This window comes from Salvelinus fontinalis, chromosome 6, assembly GCF_029448725.1.
Source record: "Salvelinus fontinalis isolate EN_2023a chromosome 6, ASM2944872v1, whole genome shotgun sequence".
Taxonomy (NCBI): domain Eukaryota; kingdom Metazoa; phylum Chordata; class Actinopteri; order Salmoniformes; family Salmonidae; genus Salvelinus; species Salvelinus fontinalis.
The window spans coordinates 77,917,058-77,936,619 of record NC_074670.1 but is presented as its reverse complement, the minus strand read 5'-3'; the positions used below and the strand labels follow the sequence as shown (position 1 = coordinate 77,936,619).

At 42.4% G+C, this 19,562-nt stretch overlaps 1 protein-coding gene across 2 annotated transcripts in view; it reads left to right on the top strand.

The window, feature by feature from the left end:
* Positions 1 to 18,938, top strand: part of LOC129858491 (shootin-1-like) — a 39,496-nt gene extending 20,558 nt beyond the window's left edge. The window contains exons 8-19 of one of the 2 annotated variants that reach the window (XM_055927759.1): positions 1 to 132; positions 573 to 726; positions 912 to 1,071; positions 1,182 to 1,255; positions 1,422 to 1,531; positions 1,737 to 1,751; positions 2,265 to 2,330; positions 2,591 to 2,723; positions 11,745 to 12,060; positions 12,475 to 14,349; positions 15,579 to 15,735; positions 16,116 to 18,938. The exon at positions 1 to 132 is cut by the window's left edge and continues 15 nt beyond it. In XM_055927759.1, coding sequence (XP_055783734.1) covers positions 1 to 132; positions 573 to 726; positions 912 to 1,071; positions 1,182 to 1,255; positions 1,422 to 1,531; positions 1,737 to 1,751; positions 2,265 to 2,330; positions 2,591 to 2,723; positions 11,745 to 12,060; positions 12,475 to 12,649 — 1,335 coding nt within the window. In that variant the 3' untranslated portion in view covers positions 12,650 to 14,349; positions 15,579 to 15,735; positions 16,116 to 18,938. The remainder of the gene's footprint in view (positions 133 to 572; positions 727 to 911; positions 1,072 to 1,181; positions 1,256 to 1,421; positions 1,532 to 1,736; positions 1,752 to 2,264; positions 2,331 to 2,590; positions 2,724 to 11,744; positions 12,061 to 12,474; positions 14,350 to 15,578; positions 15,736 to 16,115) is intronic. The other variant, XM_055927760.1, reaches the window with a different exon arrangement.
* The last annotated feature ends 624 nt before the right edge of the window (positions 18,939 to 19,562 follow it).

Here is a 19,562-nt window from a genome sequence, read left to right as displayed (position 1 = left end):
AAAGAGGCTAACAGACAGAGTATGATCCTGCTGCAGAATGCTGACCCCAGCCTGCAGCTGATCATGGCTCTGGAGGACGTGGCTAATGTTACCAAGACTCTGGAGCAGGAGAGACTGCTGCATCACCAGAAGGTAGGTAAAAGCTGCAGAGCTTTGTTCTAAAATGCCCATCCTCGGCAAGGGAGAGGAGAGGATGTGTTGTCAGAAGAACAAGGAGGATACAACAGAAGGGCTTCGGTGAAATCAATACGTGTTTAATCACAAGTCTTCTCGTACACAGCACTTCAACATGTTCTTTGTCAAAATGCCAGGTGTTGTAGAGTGAACATTAACACACACTCTTATATGGTCTCACCTTGTGGTGCTTGGAATTTAAAACTCTGAAGGTCTTTAGAGACCAAAACGTAGAGTTTCAACAAGTTAAAAAAACAGAATTGCTCATCTTGATCACATAATGAGTAGTTATTTGGGGTGAAAAAAGATTTATAGATCAGTGATTATGCACAGTCCAACTAAAATATAGTCAATCTGGATCTCAAACACACTGGTTGTCTCCATTCATATCCATGTAGGTGAAGGCTCTGGAGGCTGAGCTACAGGAGTACTCTCTGAAACAGCAGATAGCCGAGCTGCAGAGCCAGCTGGAACTGATGGAGGAGGAGAAGAGAGAGACAGAGGGACGTCTGCAGGAGGTAGAGAAGAAGAACCGTGACCTAGAGAAAAGAGGTGAGGAGGACACCTACGGGCTGTCAATCACATCACACTGTGGGTAACCACAGCTTTTATTCCTGTAGCTTTGTGAAAGAATATGTCTCCAGCAGTACCAGTGGAATAGATCGTTGTCCATCTGCTCCTGTTAAAAGACTGGTGACCCAGGCTTCATCTAACACATCTGTCTTTTATGTCTTTAGTGCAAGAGCTGCTGCAGGTCCAGAAGAGCACGGAGCCCTCACCAGGCCCTAAACCAGGGATCACCCCACCCCCCGCCCCTGTTCCCCAGCCCCCTCCACCCCCACCACCACCCCCTCCCCCTCCTCCACCCCCTCCCCCATCGCGATGCAACCCCCTCAGGTAAGACAATAGTCTGTTATTATGTTGTGTACAGGCTTGCATGGGAGAAATTAATGCTCTAACCACCGATCTGTCTAATCATACTTTAATTTACACTCTTCATTCAATAGCTCACTGATTGCAATCATGAGGAAATCATCCAAGGGTTCAAAGGGGGGATCCCCTAAGTTAGAGCAAGCTCCTGGTATGTTTGAAATCACTTAGAATCAAATCTGCACCTGTCAGAATAATATAGAATTTCAAGAATATGATTGAAATAATCCTTCATAATTGAGGAATTTCTTATTTTAAAATCACACATCTTTACAATATTGTCCATGTAACCCTCTGTCTCTCTACTTGTCCTGTAGGAGGAGGTACAGAAGGAGGTACAGATGTTAAAGTGAAGGCAGTCAATGAGATGATGGAGAGGATTAAACATGGAGTGGTTCTGAGGCCTGTCAAGGGAGGAGACACTAAGGTGAAGAGGTCAACAGTTCATGTTTTGTTTAAATAATTGTCTTGGAAAAGTGTGGAAATATAGACTCTACTGAATGTTCTCATACTGTGGAAATATAGACTCAAACTGATTCCTCCCTTATTTTTACAACCATGTCATGTTTTCTAATCAACTGACTGTCTCCAACCATGTCATGTTTTCTAATCAACTGACTGTCTCCCCAAAGAGAGTTGTCGTAAAAGTGAGTATATTGACTTTTACATCAATTTTGTGACAGTGAAGTCTCTCTGGATCCTAAAATCACCAACAAAAAAACTGACATGCTAACCCCATATCACAGGGATAATCCACATCATATGGTACTAGAGTGAAATGGATTATAGCAGTTCTGTTATTAATCTCTTACTAAAACCAGTCTTCAGTTTGTCTTTTGGAATGGGCTCTTTCTCCTTGTGGAACATTGCCCATGGATTACCTCACAGTGTAGTAGACTGACAGACACCACATGGCTGTAGCTTTCATTTCATTTATTTTATATTGATTGACACCATCACCATGACAATTTACAGGCTCCGAGGAGAAAAATCTATAAAATGGCCTCCAGCTTTACCTTTATTCTCTCTAATATGGACCAGCTATGTGATAAAAGCTAACACCAGCTGCCAGGCCCGATGTGTAAGCACAAAAGAAAATATGTGTTATTTCCTGTTTATTAACTTAGTTGATGGATTAATACCATTCTCTCAACCCCTAGAAACCTTCAGTAATGGAAGAAAAGCTGCCACAGGAGAGTGCCATGGAAGAACTGAAAGGCATTCTGGTATGAAGTGTTTTGTTTTTATTTAATTAGCCTTATTATAAAAGCTCATATATGCTTTTAAGAAGTGATGGAACATATATGTTATATAATTATACCTGTTACCAACTGTAAAGCATGTTGTCTGTATTTCTGGACCCAACCCCCAAAAGCTCTGACGAAGGCCGTGTGGCCGATACGTAAGCTTATTAAATATCGGTGATACTATCAAGAGCAGTGTGCGGTTTCCTTTTTCCTTCATCTTGTATTTCTGGACCCACCAGGAGACAGTGAAGAAGAGTCCCAGTCGGGGGTCTCAGGAGTCGGTCCCGTCCCCCCCAGGGAAGAGCCCTGTCAGCAGCGAGCTGGAGGTCATCCTCAGGAGGAGACGTAAACAGGCCTGTGACTCTGGAGGAGGTAGCAAAACCATTTATCTGTTTTGGCTTTCTTCATTCTCCTAAAATGGGTATCAGTAGAGTCTCCTCAGAGGAGGACCATCCTCCTCAGTGAATTTCATAAAAATCTAAATAGTGAAACAAAGATAAAACTATACAAAATATATTCATGTCACCAAGGAACTGATTAAAACACACTGTTTTGCAAAGAATGTCTACAGTAGCCTCAACAGCACTCTGTAGGGTGCACCATGGTGTAGCCGGAGGACAGCTAGCTTCCGTCCTCCTCTGGTTACATTGACTTCAATAAAAAATCTAGGAGGCTCATGGTTCTCACCCCCTTCCATAGACGTACACAGTAATTAGGATAACTTCCGGAGGACGTACTCCAACCTATAGGAGCTCTTGCAGCATGAACTGACATGTTGTCCACCCAATCAAAGGATCAGAGAATGAATTTAGTACTGAAAGCATAAGATACAGCTAGCTAGCACTGCAGTGCATAAAATGTGGTGACTAGTTGACTCAGAGAGAGAGAAAGACAACAGTTTTGAACAAATGTATTCCTTCCAAAAATTAAGGAGCAAGAGAGAGAGAGCTAGCTATATTTCAAAGTATATTTTTTTCACTTTCACTTACTTAGCTAGCATCGAATGCAGCTAGCTAGTTTAGCCTACTCAAACACCCATCTCAAACAGAGAGGGATGCTATGTTAGCTAGCTGGCTATCTAACACTGGAACTATTCCAAGTCAAGGTAAGCTTTTGATTTCATTAATTTATTGCCACCGGGGCCCCCCGGTGTATCTGCTAAACTGCTTGCTGCTGACTGTACACTGTACTGCATGATTGTAGCGGGTTTACTAACGTGTTAGTTCTAGTAGCTATGGTGACTATGACGTGACAACCATGTAGGCTGTGTGTAGCGGTTAGCGGTCATGATATGAAGGTTTGTCTTGGAAAGGTTTTTTCGCCTGGTCACAGACAGCTGATGTGTTGTGCACCGAAGTCCACAAGCGAAGGGAATAGGTGAGAGGAGGAGAGCGCGTAGATAGTTGCGAGAAGGAATTATGTATACAATGAGCAAACTGATCATGCTGTTATTATGAGGGTTGCTATGAAAGTGAACTATTTGTGTGTGATCGGGGGTGTATTCATTCCGCCGATTATGTTGAAAAAAACATTTCTTAAACGGAAGCAAACGTAACGAAACGGGGATAAACATACCTGAATTTGTCCAATAGAAACTCTCATTTGCAACTGTTGGACTAATGATTACACCCTGGATAACTTAGATGCAGGCAAGAGTGTGCAAGACGGTATTGAATGTGTCACTGTCTGTCACCTTGATTACTCAAAAAATTATCTCGACCTATGCACCTACGTTGTAAACTTTCATTCATAGGCTAGGTTGTAGCCACCTCATGACGGGTATAGGGGACATTCTAGTATCATGTAGTAGCCTAAACCTATTGATGTGAATATGATTGACAGAAATAGTAGAAATAAGGCTCATGCTCATAAAACATTTAAAAGACATCGACCATCACTGATGGGTATATACAGACTATGCGAGCGGCCTGCTGAAAAAGAGATGCACATTCTAGCCTTGACTATTCTACATTTCCCCACCAGAGGGCTCAATAGACCCTGTCATGATCATATGCACACAGTACTCTAATCATTAAACTATAGGCCAGGGCATACAGGATGTCACTATTCATTAGTGGTGAGCCACATTCACAGTGTTGTGAATTCAATAAGAATGATGCAGTGCAGTCTTTGTATCCAGTTCTTAGAATATCTTTGCCTTTGAATATGTCCTGGGACAACCGAGTGTACTGGATGGTTAGATGTTAGGCCTACAGTGTACTGGATGGTTAGATGTTAGGCCTACAGTGTACTGGATGGTTAGATGTTAGGCCTACAGTGTACTGGATGGTTAGATGTTAGGCCTACAGTGTACTGGATGGTTAGATGTTAGGCCTACAGTGTACTGGATGGTTAGATGTTAGGCCTACAGTGTACTGGATGGTTAGATGTTAGGCCTACAGTGTACTGGATGATTAGATGTTAGGCCTACAGTGTACTGGATGGTTAGATGTTAGGCCTACAGTGTACTGGATGGTTAGATGTTTGGCCTACAGTGTACTGGATGGTTAGATGTTAGGCCTACAGTGTACTGGATGATTAGATGTTAGGCCTACAGTGTACTGGATGGTTAGATGTTAGGCCTACAGTGTACTGAACCTATGGTTAGATGTTAGGCCTACAGTGTACTGAACCTATGGTTAGATGTTAGGCCTACAGTGTACTGAACCTATGGTTAGATGTTAGGCCTACAGTGTACTGAACCTATGGTTAGATGTTAGGCCTACAGTGTACTGAACCTATGGTTAGATGTTAGGCCTACAGTGTACTGAACCTATGGTTAGATGTTAGGCCTACAGTGTACTGGATGGTTAGATGTTAGGCCTACAGTGTACTGAACCTATGGTTAGATGTTAGGCCTACAGTGTACTGGATGGTTAGATGTTAGGCCTACAGTGTACTGAACCTATGGTTAGATGTTAGGCCTACAGTGTACTGGACCTATGGTTAGATGTTAGGCCTACAGTGTACTGAACCTATGGTTAGATGTTAGGCCTACAGTGTACTGAACCTATGGTTAGATGTTAGGCCTACAGTGTACTGAACCTATGGTTAGATGTTAGGCCTACAGTGTACTGAACCTATGGTTAGATGTTAGGCCTACAGTGTACTGAACCTATGGTTAGATGTTAGGCCTACAGTGTACTGAACCTATGGTTAGATGTTAGGCCTACAGTGTACTGGATGGTTAGATGTTAGGCCTACAGTGTACTGAACCTATGGTTAGATGTTAGGCCTACAGTGTACTGGATGGTTAGATGTTAGGCCTACAGTGTACTGAACCTATGGTTAGATGTTAGGCCTACAGTGTACTGGACCTATGGTTAGATGTTAGGCCTACAGTGTACTGGATGGTTAGATGTTAGGCCTACAGTGTACTGAACCTATGGTTAGATGTTAGGCCTATAGTGTACTGAACCTATGGTTAGATGTTAGGCCTATAGTGTACTGAACCTATGGTTAGATGTTAGGCCTACAGTGTACTGGATGGTTAGATGTTAGGCCTACAGTGTACTGAACCTATGGTTAGATGTTAGGCCTATAGTGTACTGAACCTATGGTTAGATGTTAGGCCTACAGTGTACTGGATGGTTAGATGTTAGGCCTACAGTGTACTGAACCTATGGTTAGATGTTAGGCCTACAGTGTACTGGATGGTTAGATGTTAGGCCTATAGTGTACTGGATGGTTAGATGTTAGGCCTATAGTGTACTGAACCTATGGTTAGATGTTAGGCCTACAGTGTACTGAACCTATGGTTAGATGTTAGGCCTATAGTGTACTGGATGGTTAGATGTTAGGCCTATAGTGTACTGAACCTATGGTTAGATGTTAGGCCTACAGTGTACTGGATGGTTAGATGTTAGGCCTATAGTGTACTGAACCTATGGTTAGATGTTAGGCCTACAGTGTACTGGATGGTTAGATGTTAGGCCTATAGTGTACTGAACCTATGGTTAGATGTTAGGCCTATAGTGTACTGAACCTATGGTTAGATGTTAGGCCTACAGTGTACTGGATGGTTAGATGTTAGGCCTACAGTGTACTGAACCTATGGTTAGATGTTAGGCCTATAGTGTACTGAACCTATGGTTAGATGTTAGGCCTATAGTGTACTGGATGGTTAGATGTTAGGCCTATAGTGTACTGAACCTATGGTTAGATGTTAGGCCTACAGTGTACTGGATGGTTAGATGTTAGGCCTATAGTGTACTGAACCTATGGTTAGATGTTAGGCCTACAGTGTACTGGATGGTTAGATGTTAGGCCTACAGTGTACTGGATGGTTAGATGTTAGGCCTACAGTGTACTGGATGGTTAGATGTTAGGCCTATAGTGTACTGAACCTATGGTTAGATGTTAGGCCTACAGTGTACTGGATGGTTAGATGTTAGGCCTACAGTATACTGGATGGTTAGATGTTAGGCCTATAGTGTACTGAACCTATGGTTAGATGTTAGGCCTACAGTGTACTGGATGGTTAGATGTTAGGCCTACAGTGTACTGGATGGTTAGATGTTAGGCCTACAGTGTACTGGATGGTTAGATGTTAGGCCTACAGTGTACTGGATGGTTAGATGTTAGGCCTACAGTGTACTGGATGGTTAGATGTTAGGCCTACAGTGTACTGGATGGTTAGATGTTAGGCCTATAGTGTACTGAACCTATGGTTAGATGTTAGGCCTACAGTGTACTGGATGGTTAGATGTTAGGCCTACAGTGTACTGGATGGTTAGATGTTAGGCCTATAGTGTACTGAACCTATGGTTAGATGTTAGGCCTACAGTGTACTGGATGGTTAGATGTTAGGCCTATAGTGTACTGGACCTATGGTTAGATGTTAGGCCTACAGTGTACTGGATGGTTAGATGTTAGGCCTATAGTGTACTGAACCTATGGTTAGATGTTAGGCCTATAGTGTACTGAACCTATGGTTAGATGTTAGGCCTACAGTGCACTGGATGGTTAGATGTTAGGCCTACAGTGTACTGAACCTATGGTTAGATGTTAGGCCTATAGTGTACTGAACCTATGGTTAGATGTTAGGCCTACAGTGTACTGGATGGTTAGATGTTAGGCCTACAGTGTACTGGATGGTTAGATGTTAGGCCTACAGTGTACTGGATGGTTAGATGTTAGGCCTACAGTGTACTGGATGGTTAGATGTTAGGCCTACAGTGTACTGGACCTATGGTTAGATGTTAGGCCTACAGTGTACTGAACCTATGGTTAGATGTTAGGCCTACAGTGTACTGAACCTATGGTTAGATGTTAGGCCTACAGTGTACTGAACCTATGGTTAGATGTTAGGCCTACAGTGTACTGGATGGTTAGATGTTAGGCCTACAGTGTACTGGATGGTTAGATGTTAGGACTACAGTCTACTGAACCTATGGTTAGATGTTAGGCCTACAGTGTACTGAACCTATGGTTAGATGTTAGGTCTACAGTGTACTGAACCTATGGTTAGATGTTAGGCCTACAGTGTACTGAACCTATGGTTAGATGTTAGGCCTACAGTGTACTGGATGGTTAGATGTTAGGCCTACAGTGTACTGGATGGTTAGATGTTAGGTCTACAGTGTACTGGATGGTTAGATGTTAGGCCTACAGTGTACTGGACCTATGGTTAGATGTTAGGCCTACAGTCTACTGAACCTATGGTTAGATGTTAGGCCTACAGTGTACTGGATGGTTAGATGTTAGGCCTACAGTGTACTGGACCTATGGTTAGATGTTAGGCCTACAGTGTACTGGATGTTTAGATGTTAGGCCTACAGTGTACTGAACCTATGTTTAGATGTTAGGCCTACAGTGTACTGAACCTATGGTTAGATGTTAGGCCTACAGTGTACTGGACCTATGGTTAGATGTTAGGCCTACAGTGTACTGGATGTTTAGATGTTAGGCCTACAGTGTACTGAACCTATGGTTAGATGTTAGGCCTACAGTGTACTGGATGGTTAGATGTTAGGTCTACAGTGTACTGAACCTATGGTTAGATGTTAGGCCTACAGTCTACTGAACCTATGGTTAGATGTTAGGCCTACAGTGTACTGGACCTATGGTTAGATGTTAGGCCTACAGTGTACTGAACCTATGGTTAGATGTTAGGCCTACAGTGTACTGGATGTTTAGATGTTAGGCCTACAGTGTACTGAACCTATGGTTAGATGTTAGGCCTACAGTGTACTGGATGGTTAGATGTTAGGCCTACAGTGTACTGAACCTATGGTTAGATGTTAGGCCTACAGTGTACTGGACCTATGGTTAGATGTTAGGCCTACAGTGTACTGGACCTATGGTTAGATGTTAGGCCTACAGTCTACTGAACCTATGGTTAGATGTTAGGCCTATAGTGTACTGAACCTATGGTTAGATGTTAGGCCTACAGTGTACTGGATGGTTAGATGTTAGGCCTACAGTGTACTGGATGGTTAGATGTTAGGCCTACAGTGTACTGGACCTATGGTTAGATGTTAGGCCTACAGTGTACTGAACCTATGGTTAGATGTTAGGCCTACAGTGTACTGAACCTATGGTTAGATGTTAGGCCTACAGTGTACTGAACCTATGGTTAGATGTTAGGCCTACAGTGTACTGGATGGTTAGATGTTAGGCCTACAGTCTACTGAACCTATGGTTAGATGTTAGGCCTACAGTGTACTGAACCTATGGTTAGATGTTAGGTCTACAGTGTACTGAACCTATGGTTAGATGTTAGGCCTACAGTGTACTGAACCTATGGTTAGATGTTAGGCCTACAGTGTACTGGATGGTTAGATGTTAGGCCTACAGTGTACTGGATGGTTAGATGTTAGGTCTACAGTGTACTGGATGGTTAGATGTTAGGCCTACAGTGTACTGGACCTATGGTTAGATGTTAGGCCTACAGTGTACTGGACCTATGGTTAGATGTTAGGCCTACAGTCTACTGAACCTATGGTTAGATGTTAGGCCTACAGTGTACTGGATGGTTAGATGTTAGGCCTACAGTGTACTGGACCTATGGTTAGATGTTAGGCCTACAGTGTACTGGATGTTTAGATGTTAGGCCTACAGTGTACTGAACCTATGTTTAGATGTTAGGCCTACAATGTACTGAACCTATGGTTAGATGTTAGGCCTACAGTGTACTGAACCTATGGTTAGATGTTAGGCCTACAGTGTACTGGACCTATGGTTAGATGTTAGGCCTACAGTGTACTGGATGTTTAGATGTTAGGCCTACAGTGTACTGAACCTATGGTTAGATGTTAGGCCTACAGTGTACTGGATGGTTAGATGTTAGGTCTACAGTGTACTGAACCTATGGTTAGATGTTAGGCCTACAGTCTACTGAACCTATGGTTAGATGTTAGGCCTACAGTGTACTGGACCTATGGTTAGATGTTAGGCCTACAGTGTACTGAACCTATGGTTAGATGTTAGGCCTACAGTGTACTGGATGTTTAGATGTTAGGCCTACAGTGTACTGAACCTATGGTTAGATGTTAGGCCTACAGTGTACTGGATGGTTAGATGTTAGGCCTACAGTGTACTGGATGGCTAGTTGTTAGGCCTACAGTCTACTGAACCTATGGTTAGATGTTAGGCCTACAGTGTACTGGATGGTTAGATGTTAGGTCTACAGTGTACTGGATGGTTAGATGTTAGGCCTACAGTGTACTGGACCTATGGTTAGATGTTAGGCCTACAGTGTACTGGACCTATGGTTAGATGTTAGGCCTACAGTCTACTGAACCTATGGTTAGATGTTAGGCCTACAGTGTACTGGATGGTTAGATGTTAGGCCTACAGTGTACTGGACCTATGGTTAGATGTTAGGCCTACAGTGTACTGGATGTTTAGATGTTAGGCCTACAGTGTACTGAACCTATGTTTAGATGTTAGGCCTACAGTGTACTGAACCTATGGTTAGATGTTAGGCCTACAGTGTACTGAACCTATGGTTAGATGTTAGGCCTACAGTGTACTGGACCTATGGTTAGATGTTAGGCCTACAGTGTACTGGATGTTTAGATGTTAGGCCTACAGTGTACTGAACCTATGGTTAGATGTTAGGCCTACAGTGTACTGGATGGTTAGATGTTAGGTCTACAGTGTACTGAACCTATGGTTAGATGTTAGGCCTACAGTCTACTGAACCTATGGTTAGATGTTAGGCCTACAGTGTACTGGACCTATGGTTAGATGTTAGGCCTACAGTGTACTGAACCTATGGTTAGATGTTAGGCCTACAGTGTACTGGATGTTTAGATGTTAGGCCTACAGTGTACTGAACCTATGGTTAGATGTTAGGCCTACAGTGTACTGGATGGTTAGATGTTAGGCCTACAGTGTACTGGATGGCTAGTTGTTAGGCCTACAGTCTACTTAACCTATGGTTAGATGTTAGGCCTACAGTGTACTGTACCTATGGTTAGATGTTAGGCCTACAGTGTACTGGACCTATGGTTAGATGTTAGGCCTACAGTGTACTGGATGTTTAGATGTTAGGCCTACAGTGTACTGAACCTATGGTTAGATGTTAGGCCTACAGTGTACTGGATGGTTAGATGTTAGGTCTACAGTGTACTGAACCTATGGTTAGATGTTAGGCCTACAGTCTACTGAACCTATGGTTAGATGTTAGGCCTACAGTGTACTGGACCTATGGTTAGATGTTAGGCCTACAGTGTACTGAACCTATGGTTAGATGTTAGGCCTACAGTGTACTGGATGTTTAGATGTTAGGCCTACAGTGTACTGAACTTATGGTTAGATGTTAGGCCTACAGTGTACTGGACCTATGGTTAGATGTTAGGCCTACAGTGTACTGAACCTATGGTTAGATGTTAGGCCTACAGTGTACTGAACCTATGGTTAGATGTTAGGCCTACAGTGTACTGGATGGTTAGATGTTAGGCCTACAGTGTACTGAACCTATGGTTAGATGTTAGGCCTACAGTGTACTGAACCTATGGTTAGATGTTAGGCCTACAGTGTACTGAACCTATGGTTAGATGTTAGGCCTACAGTGTACTGGATGGTTAGATGTTAGGCCTACAGTGTACTGGATGGTTAGATGTTAGGCCTACAGTGTACTGAACCTATGGTTAGGTGTTAGGCCTACAGTGTACTGAACCTATGGTTAGGTGTTAGGCCTACAGTGTACTGGATGGTTAGATGTTAGGCCTACAATGTACTGAACCTATGGTTAGATGTTAGGCCTACAGTGTGGCTAGTAAAAGCTTGCATTACTGTTTACTTTGTGAAATGCCCATCAAATATGTGATTGTTTATGCTCCTAGATCATATAGTAATCTACAGGAGATAATAACCCACAGAGAGAGTGAACATGCTGTTCTTTTACATCATGTCTCTACTAACCCCTTTGTCTCGATCCCTCAGATGAGAGCAGGGACGGACAAATAAGCAAGGTTTCGTCCTCTGACAGCCTGAACGGGAGGCACAGCCAGAGTTCCCACAGCTCCAACAGCTCTGGCAAAGAGCCAGAGGGGCCTACAGGGCCAGGGCCTGGGCAGAGCCCCAGAGAGCCAGCCTCCCCCAGCGGAAGGGGCCCCGGCCCAGCCGTAGCAGCCAGGCGCAGGTCAGACTCTTGCCAAGAGCCCCAAGCAGGGTCCTGGCTGGACAGGAGGTCCCGTACTTCTTTGTCTGAGAAAGAAGTCTACTCTGAGGCACCTGTCACCAATGGATGCATTGTCAGGTAATGTACATCTATTATGGTGACCATCCTCATGTCAATTATTTCAGCTAAATTGGCCCATATATGATAGGCACAACTACGCTGGGTCAGTAACCGAAAGGTCGCTAGTTTGAATACCTGAGCCGACATGGTGAAAAATCTTTCAATGTGCCCTTGAGCAAGGCACTTAACCCTCATTTGCTCCAGGGGCGCCCTACTACTATGGCTGACCCTGTAAAACAAAACATTTCACTGCACCTATTCGGTGTGTGACAATAAAACATTTATTTGTGTTTTTTACCATAAGAATCAAAGTGGGCAATTTGCTTATTTTCAAACAAAAGGATTCGTTCAAAGACTTTGTTGGTGCAAAATACATGTAGGAAAATGTGAAGGACTTTTGAAGGAGGACACCCGTGTTGTGTGTTCTAACAGTGGGGCGGAGCCTGAGAAGCAGAAGCCTGAGAAATGGGCACCACAGCCCAACGGAATCAGCCATCTTAACCCGGGCCTGACTGTAGAGTCGGACACGCATGCCACACTCTCTCCCAGCCTCTCCGCAGTGCCCAACCCACTCAGCGGGAACGGGAACACGGATGCAGAGTGTTGAAGGTCGGCTCTAGAGGTCCCTGCACAATTTGCACAGAATCTCAGTTATCTGCAGTTAGAGACATTTAATTATAAAAGCTTTAGGTTATTTTATTTTATGCACAAACTCTCTCGATCTGATGTGGCTTTGTGTCATCATCTAATGCACTCTTTTAGAATACAACCTTTTTATTTGACCAGTATCTCTCTTTCTCTGTCTGTCTCTATTTCTCTTTCTGTCTCTATATGTCTCTGTCTCTCTTTCTCTGTCTGTCTCTATGTCTCTCTTTCTCTGTCTGTGTCTATGTCTCTCTTTCTCTGTCTGTCTCTATGTCTCTCTTTCTCTGTCTGTCTCTGTCTCTCTGTCTCTCTTTCTCTGTCTGTCTCTATATCTCGCTCTCTCTAACAGGAGTTGAATGATACTTCTAATATATGGCACAAACTTATTTGATTCTAGTTCTGCTTCTTCCTTGCTCTTCCTGAACCTAAAGAAGACACTACCCTACTGTAAGACTTTCAGTAAAGTCACTGCTTACTTTTCGCAGCAGAAGCACCACCTAAACATCGATAAAGAACAATGTTTAAGATCTGGGTCATCCTAAGCAAATAGGATACGGATATTGCACATTATTAAGGCACTTTTGCTATTTCAAAACTGGAGCTCTGTTTCAGTTTGTGAACTATCTATCTTTAATGTGTAATCAATGCAAATACAGCGTAGGGATGCAAATGAAAGCCATGCACGTATTTCAATCAAAGTAGCCTACCATCCTTGAGGAATTAGGTGCTTGTGTATTCAGTCTACCTCGTATTAGACACACTTGCCTCTTGACTATCCTAAATTGTATTTGAAGGGAAAACATGATATAGTATCATCTTCATGCAATGGGACAACATTTGTAAATGTCTTCCACCTACGTTCCCAAGCTGTATAAGGTGCTTTGTTCATATTTGCTGGTATACTCCTATTGTTTCATTACGGCTGTAACCTGATTTCGTCCTGTGTGTATTCCCCACCTGTATTATGTTAGTAGGTAATGCTTTCAGATATCTAGTACAACCTAAAACAACTGGATTACACCGTATGCAAACTTAACTGATACAGCAACTTAATCTAAGAAATAAATACATTTGAAGGCTCATAGGACAGTCACTCACACCCATCATGACATTGTAAATGTTTCTTAAAAACATAGAAACAACATTGAGAGTGTTGACTATTGTAAGTCATTTCTATGAAGCCTTCTTTCATCAAAATGAAAGGAAATCTTATTTTCCAGATTTACTACGTCTTAAACCGATTACCATTTTCTCAATTTCATCTTTGTCAGGCAAGCAGCTGATGGAAAAGATAATTACTGGACTGAGTTTGTGTGAATCTTGATTTTGTGTGTGTTTGGGATTTTAAGTGTTAAGTTTTTTTTTTTTTACATTTACATTGATGTTCATTCATCACTTGTCTGAAATAAAATTACTATTCAAATGACAAGACTTGTACTTGAATCTATTTCTCCATCTTATGTGTAATATATTACTAATATTATAATATTTTAGGGCTGTGTTTCGTGTAGGTTTACCCTGGTGTGACGTTTTGACTTTTATCAATATATTCACTTGTATTTACCCCCCAAAAATGAAATGCTAATTAGCTACTCTTGTGGCTATCATAAAGAACTTCAAATGCCATGATGATCTGGACAAGACTGACGAATCGACTCAAAGGTAAAAAATCTCTGGATTAACTACCTAATGTTAGCTAAATGTAGTAATAAATAAATTGGCTACATTTCTTTAAATGGTCAATTCTGTAAACTGTTTTAAATTGACACAATACCTGTTAGCAAAAGCATCATCTAGTGATGACGGGCAGGAGCTTGTAAGGATTTGTAGATTTGCAAGATGTCTACTTTGATGTTAATTAGGATCTTCAAATCTGACAGTAAATAGAGCTGAATATATTGTTAAAAGTCATCTTGTCATGGTTATCAAAATATCACACCAGGGTAAGCCTACACGAAACACAGCCCTTTGTTTTAAGTGTTAATAAAATCCCCCATGGGAAAAATGTATGGCGCAAAAATGATTGGAACCATTTCTACTTCTTTTTTGGTATAATGGTGTTCGCAACAATTATATGTGCATTCTGCCAGCTACTGTAGAGCTGGATTGGAACCATTTCCCTGATTGACCGCTAGGTGTTATGGGTATTATGATTCCTCCACTGTGGGGCTCTATTTCGTATTTGTTTTCACTGTTTAATCAAAACCATTGAACTTTTTAGACAATGATGGCATATTCGTTTATAATCCACGATTTAGCCATTGGTAATCCAAAAACATAACAAATTACTGTCACTAGAGCAAACACCCCCTGTAGCGTCGTAACGTGGTAGGTAGCGTCTTCCAAAATGACGTCCAGATATTATCAAGAGATGCAAGAGAGTTTCAGAAATAACAACAAAAGCAGGGAATTCCCTGCGCATACCGCTAAAGTTAATTCAGTAGCATAGAGTTGCGACGGCAGGAGGTTGGCATCTGGATCTTTTGATAAAACAGCAAGCGTATTTGTCTTGGAAAAAGACCGTTTGGTAAGTTGCTAGCTAGCTTGGTAGTATGTTATCGACGCTAGTAAACATGGAATGAATGAACCAAGCGTGCTAGTGCAAGGCTAACAAAACACCTCCCCAGTGGTATCTGGCAACATGCAGCCTCCAAAAATAATACACGCACTTTGTTATCTAGCAGATATCGATTCATTTTCTAACTTTATGATCAGACTGCGAATGGAAGAACATGCTAGCTAGCTAACTAGATGCTATGTTTTATGCGGATCCAGCTAGCCTAGTTAACTTAGTAGTTGCAGTTACTTTTAGTGGTAGCCACCTCCCCCGTAGCACACAGCTAGCCATTTGTTGATTGCTAGCTGTTTTTGCCTATATCAACCCCTTACAGGTGAAAGAGAACAACTACAGAGGCCACGGAGACAGGGTTGATCAGCTGTGTTGGCATCCTACCAACCCAGACGTGTTTGTCACTGCATCAGGGGACAAGACCATACGCATCTGGGACGTTAGAACAACGAAGTGCACGGCGACTGTCAACACTAAAGGTACCCTCCAGTTTCAGTCTTTGTTTTGGACAGTGATGCAAATGATTCATCTGCTGTGTCTTCAGCCAAAAACAATCCTTCAGTCTTGTACTTTAGTTTTGAATCTACAGTACTTTGTCATTTTCGGCCATCTGCAACATCCGGTTCTTTCTGATCTGAGGTTGAAACAGGTTAGTTGAAGAAAGTCAATACAACTTTCTGTGGATACATAAAGAAACCAGAATTGGATGTGCAAGAATAATTCCCTCTGCTCCCTGTGGAATGTACGATCCACACAACAAGCCCACACTATGCCACATAGTCCTTGGCAAGAATCAAGTCCTCTTTAATTTGATTTCATCCTTCCTCAGTATCCTCTTCTTTGTTTTGTGTTTATGCAGGAGAGAAGCTGTGGGAGGTCCAGTGTGAGTCTCCTACGTTCACAGTAGCCTGGCATCCTAAGAGACCGCTGCTGGCCTACGCATGTGATGACAAGGAAGGGAAGTACGACAACAATAGAGAGTCTGGCACTGTCAAACTGTTTGGATTACCTAATGATTCCTGAGTGGGGTAGCGATGCAGGCGCTGTCAAACTGTTTGGATTACCTAATGATTCCTGAGTGGGGTAGCGATGCAGGCGCTGTCAAACTGTTTGGATTACCTAATGATTCCTGAGTGGGGTAGCGATGCAGGCACAGTCAAACTGTTTAGATTGCCTAATGATTCCTGAATGGGATAGTGAGGCAGGCGCTGTCAAACTGTTTGGATTACCTAATGATTTCTGAGTGGGGTAGTGAGTCAGGCGCTGTCAAACTGTTTAGATTACCTAATGATTCCTGAGTGGGGTAGCGATGCAGGCGCTGTCAAGCTGTTTGGATTACCTAATGATTCCTGAGTGGGGTAGCGATGCAGGCGCTGTCAAACTGTTTGGATTACCTAATGATTCCTGAGTGGGATAGTGAGGCAGGCACTGTCAAACTGTTTGGATTACCTAATGATTCCTGAGTGGGGTAGCGATTCAGGCACTGTCAAACTGGTTGGATTACCTAATGATTCCTGAGTGGGGTAGTGAGGCAGGCGCTGTCAAACTGTTTGGATTACCTAATGATTCCTGAGTGGGATAGTGAGTCAGGCGCTGTCAAACTGGTTGGATTACCTAATGATTCCTGAGTGGGGTAGCGATGCAGGCGCTGTCAAACTGTTTGGATTACCTAATGATTCCTGAGTGGGATAGTGAGGCAGGCACTGTCAAACTGTTTGGATTACCTAATGATTCCTGAGTGGGGTAGCGATTCAGGCACTGTCAAACTGGTTGGATTACCTAATGATTCCTGAGTGGGGTAGCGATGCAGGCGCTGTCAAACTGTTTAGATTAACCAATGATTCCTGAGTGAGATCAAACACACACGTCTCTTGATTCACTCTCTAAACTGTTTAAATGCGAATGATTGGCCCTACTCTGTGGAGGCATGTTACCTATCCCTCTGCTGTAAGACTTCTTCTCTATATGTTCAATACAACATCCTTGACTTTTGGTCCTTTTAAATTCAGCCAGAAGGGATGTCTGTATAAATAGCTACGTCATTCATGTAAACTGATATTTCTCCATAAATCAAATCCTCAATGTTCTTCTACTGCTTTTTTTATTTCTAGAAAGAGTGCCATCTTACATGTAAAATGAACAGATAATTACAGCGATTCTGCAAAGGGAAGCGGGTCTAGAGTTGCCCTTAAGGGAAGCGGGTCTAGAGTTGCCCTTAAGGGAAGCGGGTCTAGAGTTGCCCTTAAGGGAAGCGGGTCTAGAGTTGCCCTTAAGGGAAGCGGGTCTAGAGTTGCCCTTAAGGGAAGCGGGTCTAGAGTTGCCCTTAAGGGAAGCGGGTCTAGAGTTGCCCTTAAGGGAAGCGGGTCTAGAGTTGCCCTTAAGGGAAGCGGGTCTAGAGTTGCCCTTAAGGGAAGCGGGTCTAGAGTTGCCCTTAAGGGAAGCGGGTCTAGAGTTGCCCTTAAGGGAAGCGGGTCTAGAGTTGCCCTTAAGGGAAGCGGGTCTAGAGTTGCCCTTAAGGGAAGCGGGTCTAGAGTTGCCCTTAAGGGAAGCGGGTCTAGAGTTGCCCTTAAGGGAAGCGGGTCTAGAGTTGCCCTTAAGGGAAGCGGGTCTAGAGTTGCCATTCAGGGAATAGATAAAACATAATTTACTCTCTGTAGTGAGGGGGTGAACACTAGTGTTCTCTTTGAAGCCACCAGATGGCAGTGAATCCCAATTATGAAATAGTTGTTTGTTTCTGTAGAGTTTTCTACATGACTGTTTCTCCATACAGTTTGCAATTACACACAGTGCTGTAACACATTTTGTTGAAACTGTAAATATATCTATTTTTTTATATTAAAACAACAGTCTTGTATACTTGTCTTGGTTGAACATATCAAGGTATAAAACTAATATGGTGCATTGTATGTCTGCTGTCTAGATTTAGTGGGTTATTTCACTAAGAGGGGACTGTATCCCAGCCAGGAAATGGTGATTCATTGCAGGCTATGGCATGAAGACGTTGTGTAACTAAATGCATTTATGTAATGTACACAGAGATGGTGGGTGTGAGGTCTTGGACTTGATATGGTAGCCTACCCTCTGTATCACAGCTCCCACACATCAACCAGCACAAGACCATATTATCTTACCTGGGTGAATATGATGCCCTGCCAACCAAGTACAGTATACAGTCCGGTCCAAAGATGAGCCAAAAAGTTCTGGGCTATATTGCATTTTCCTGTCCAATGATGCAAAACAAAAATTAATACAAATATTTTATACTAATACAATTGCTCAGAGAAATACATTTTGTTTTGTAAGTAATATTTTTTTCCCCTTCAGATGTTTTCAATCCCTCACCTATTGAGTATAATGGCACTGAGCCTTTTTTTTCTAAAATGTATCAGATTGGAGAACACGTTGGGAGGGATCATAGACCGTTGATATCCTTCATCTGCGCTTAGGGACGGCCCTCTTCAAGTTCCGGAGAATGAGATGGCTATTGCAAAATGTTTATTTTATTTTGTGGTTGATTAACATTTCTTTGTGTATTTTGATGTGTGCTTGGGGTTATTGTCTTGCTGGAAGTTTCACTATCTTTTTGAGAGAAGAAAATATTTGTTTTACAAAATGTCTTTATTTTTCTTCAATTGTATTAGTATAAAATAATAAAATTTCCCAATTTCTTTGGAACAATCTAGCCCAGTATTTGTGTTATTTATTTGATAGTCTTCTTTGCTGATCTTTATAAATGGTGTCATTAACGTTGGACCTGACTACTTAGCTGTAAGTATTCCATATGTATGTATGTAATGTGCACTTAGGTTTTCAGTCATGTCATCGTGAGTATGAGACGAGTGATAAGCGTATAAGTTCAAACTAAGCAGTTATCATGATGGGTGATTTGTTGTATGAGACAACAGTGGTAACAGGTTTGAATAAATGTGGGTTTTGATACTTATATAGGTGTCATAACCTGCCATGAAATAACACTGTCACAAGAGGTGTACTGTAAATAAGTAGGTCATGGGTGTTATGACATATTATGAGTGTGTTATGACGCTGGATATCAAGTAAAGTGTTACCACAACAGCTTATGTAGCTTGCTTCTGTGGCCTGCTGCCATAGCTGAGGAGGTGGGAGAACACACTGCTTGTTTAGATGGAAGCACAGCCTGTTCTTTCATACTGTTCTAAGAACATGCTGATGTTTCCAGAATGGAACAGTTCCTCCTGTCTGATGTTTACAGAATGGAACAGTTCCTCCTGTCTGATGTTTCTAGAATGGAACAGTTCCTCCTGTCTGATGTTTCCAGAATGGAACA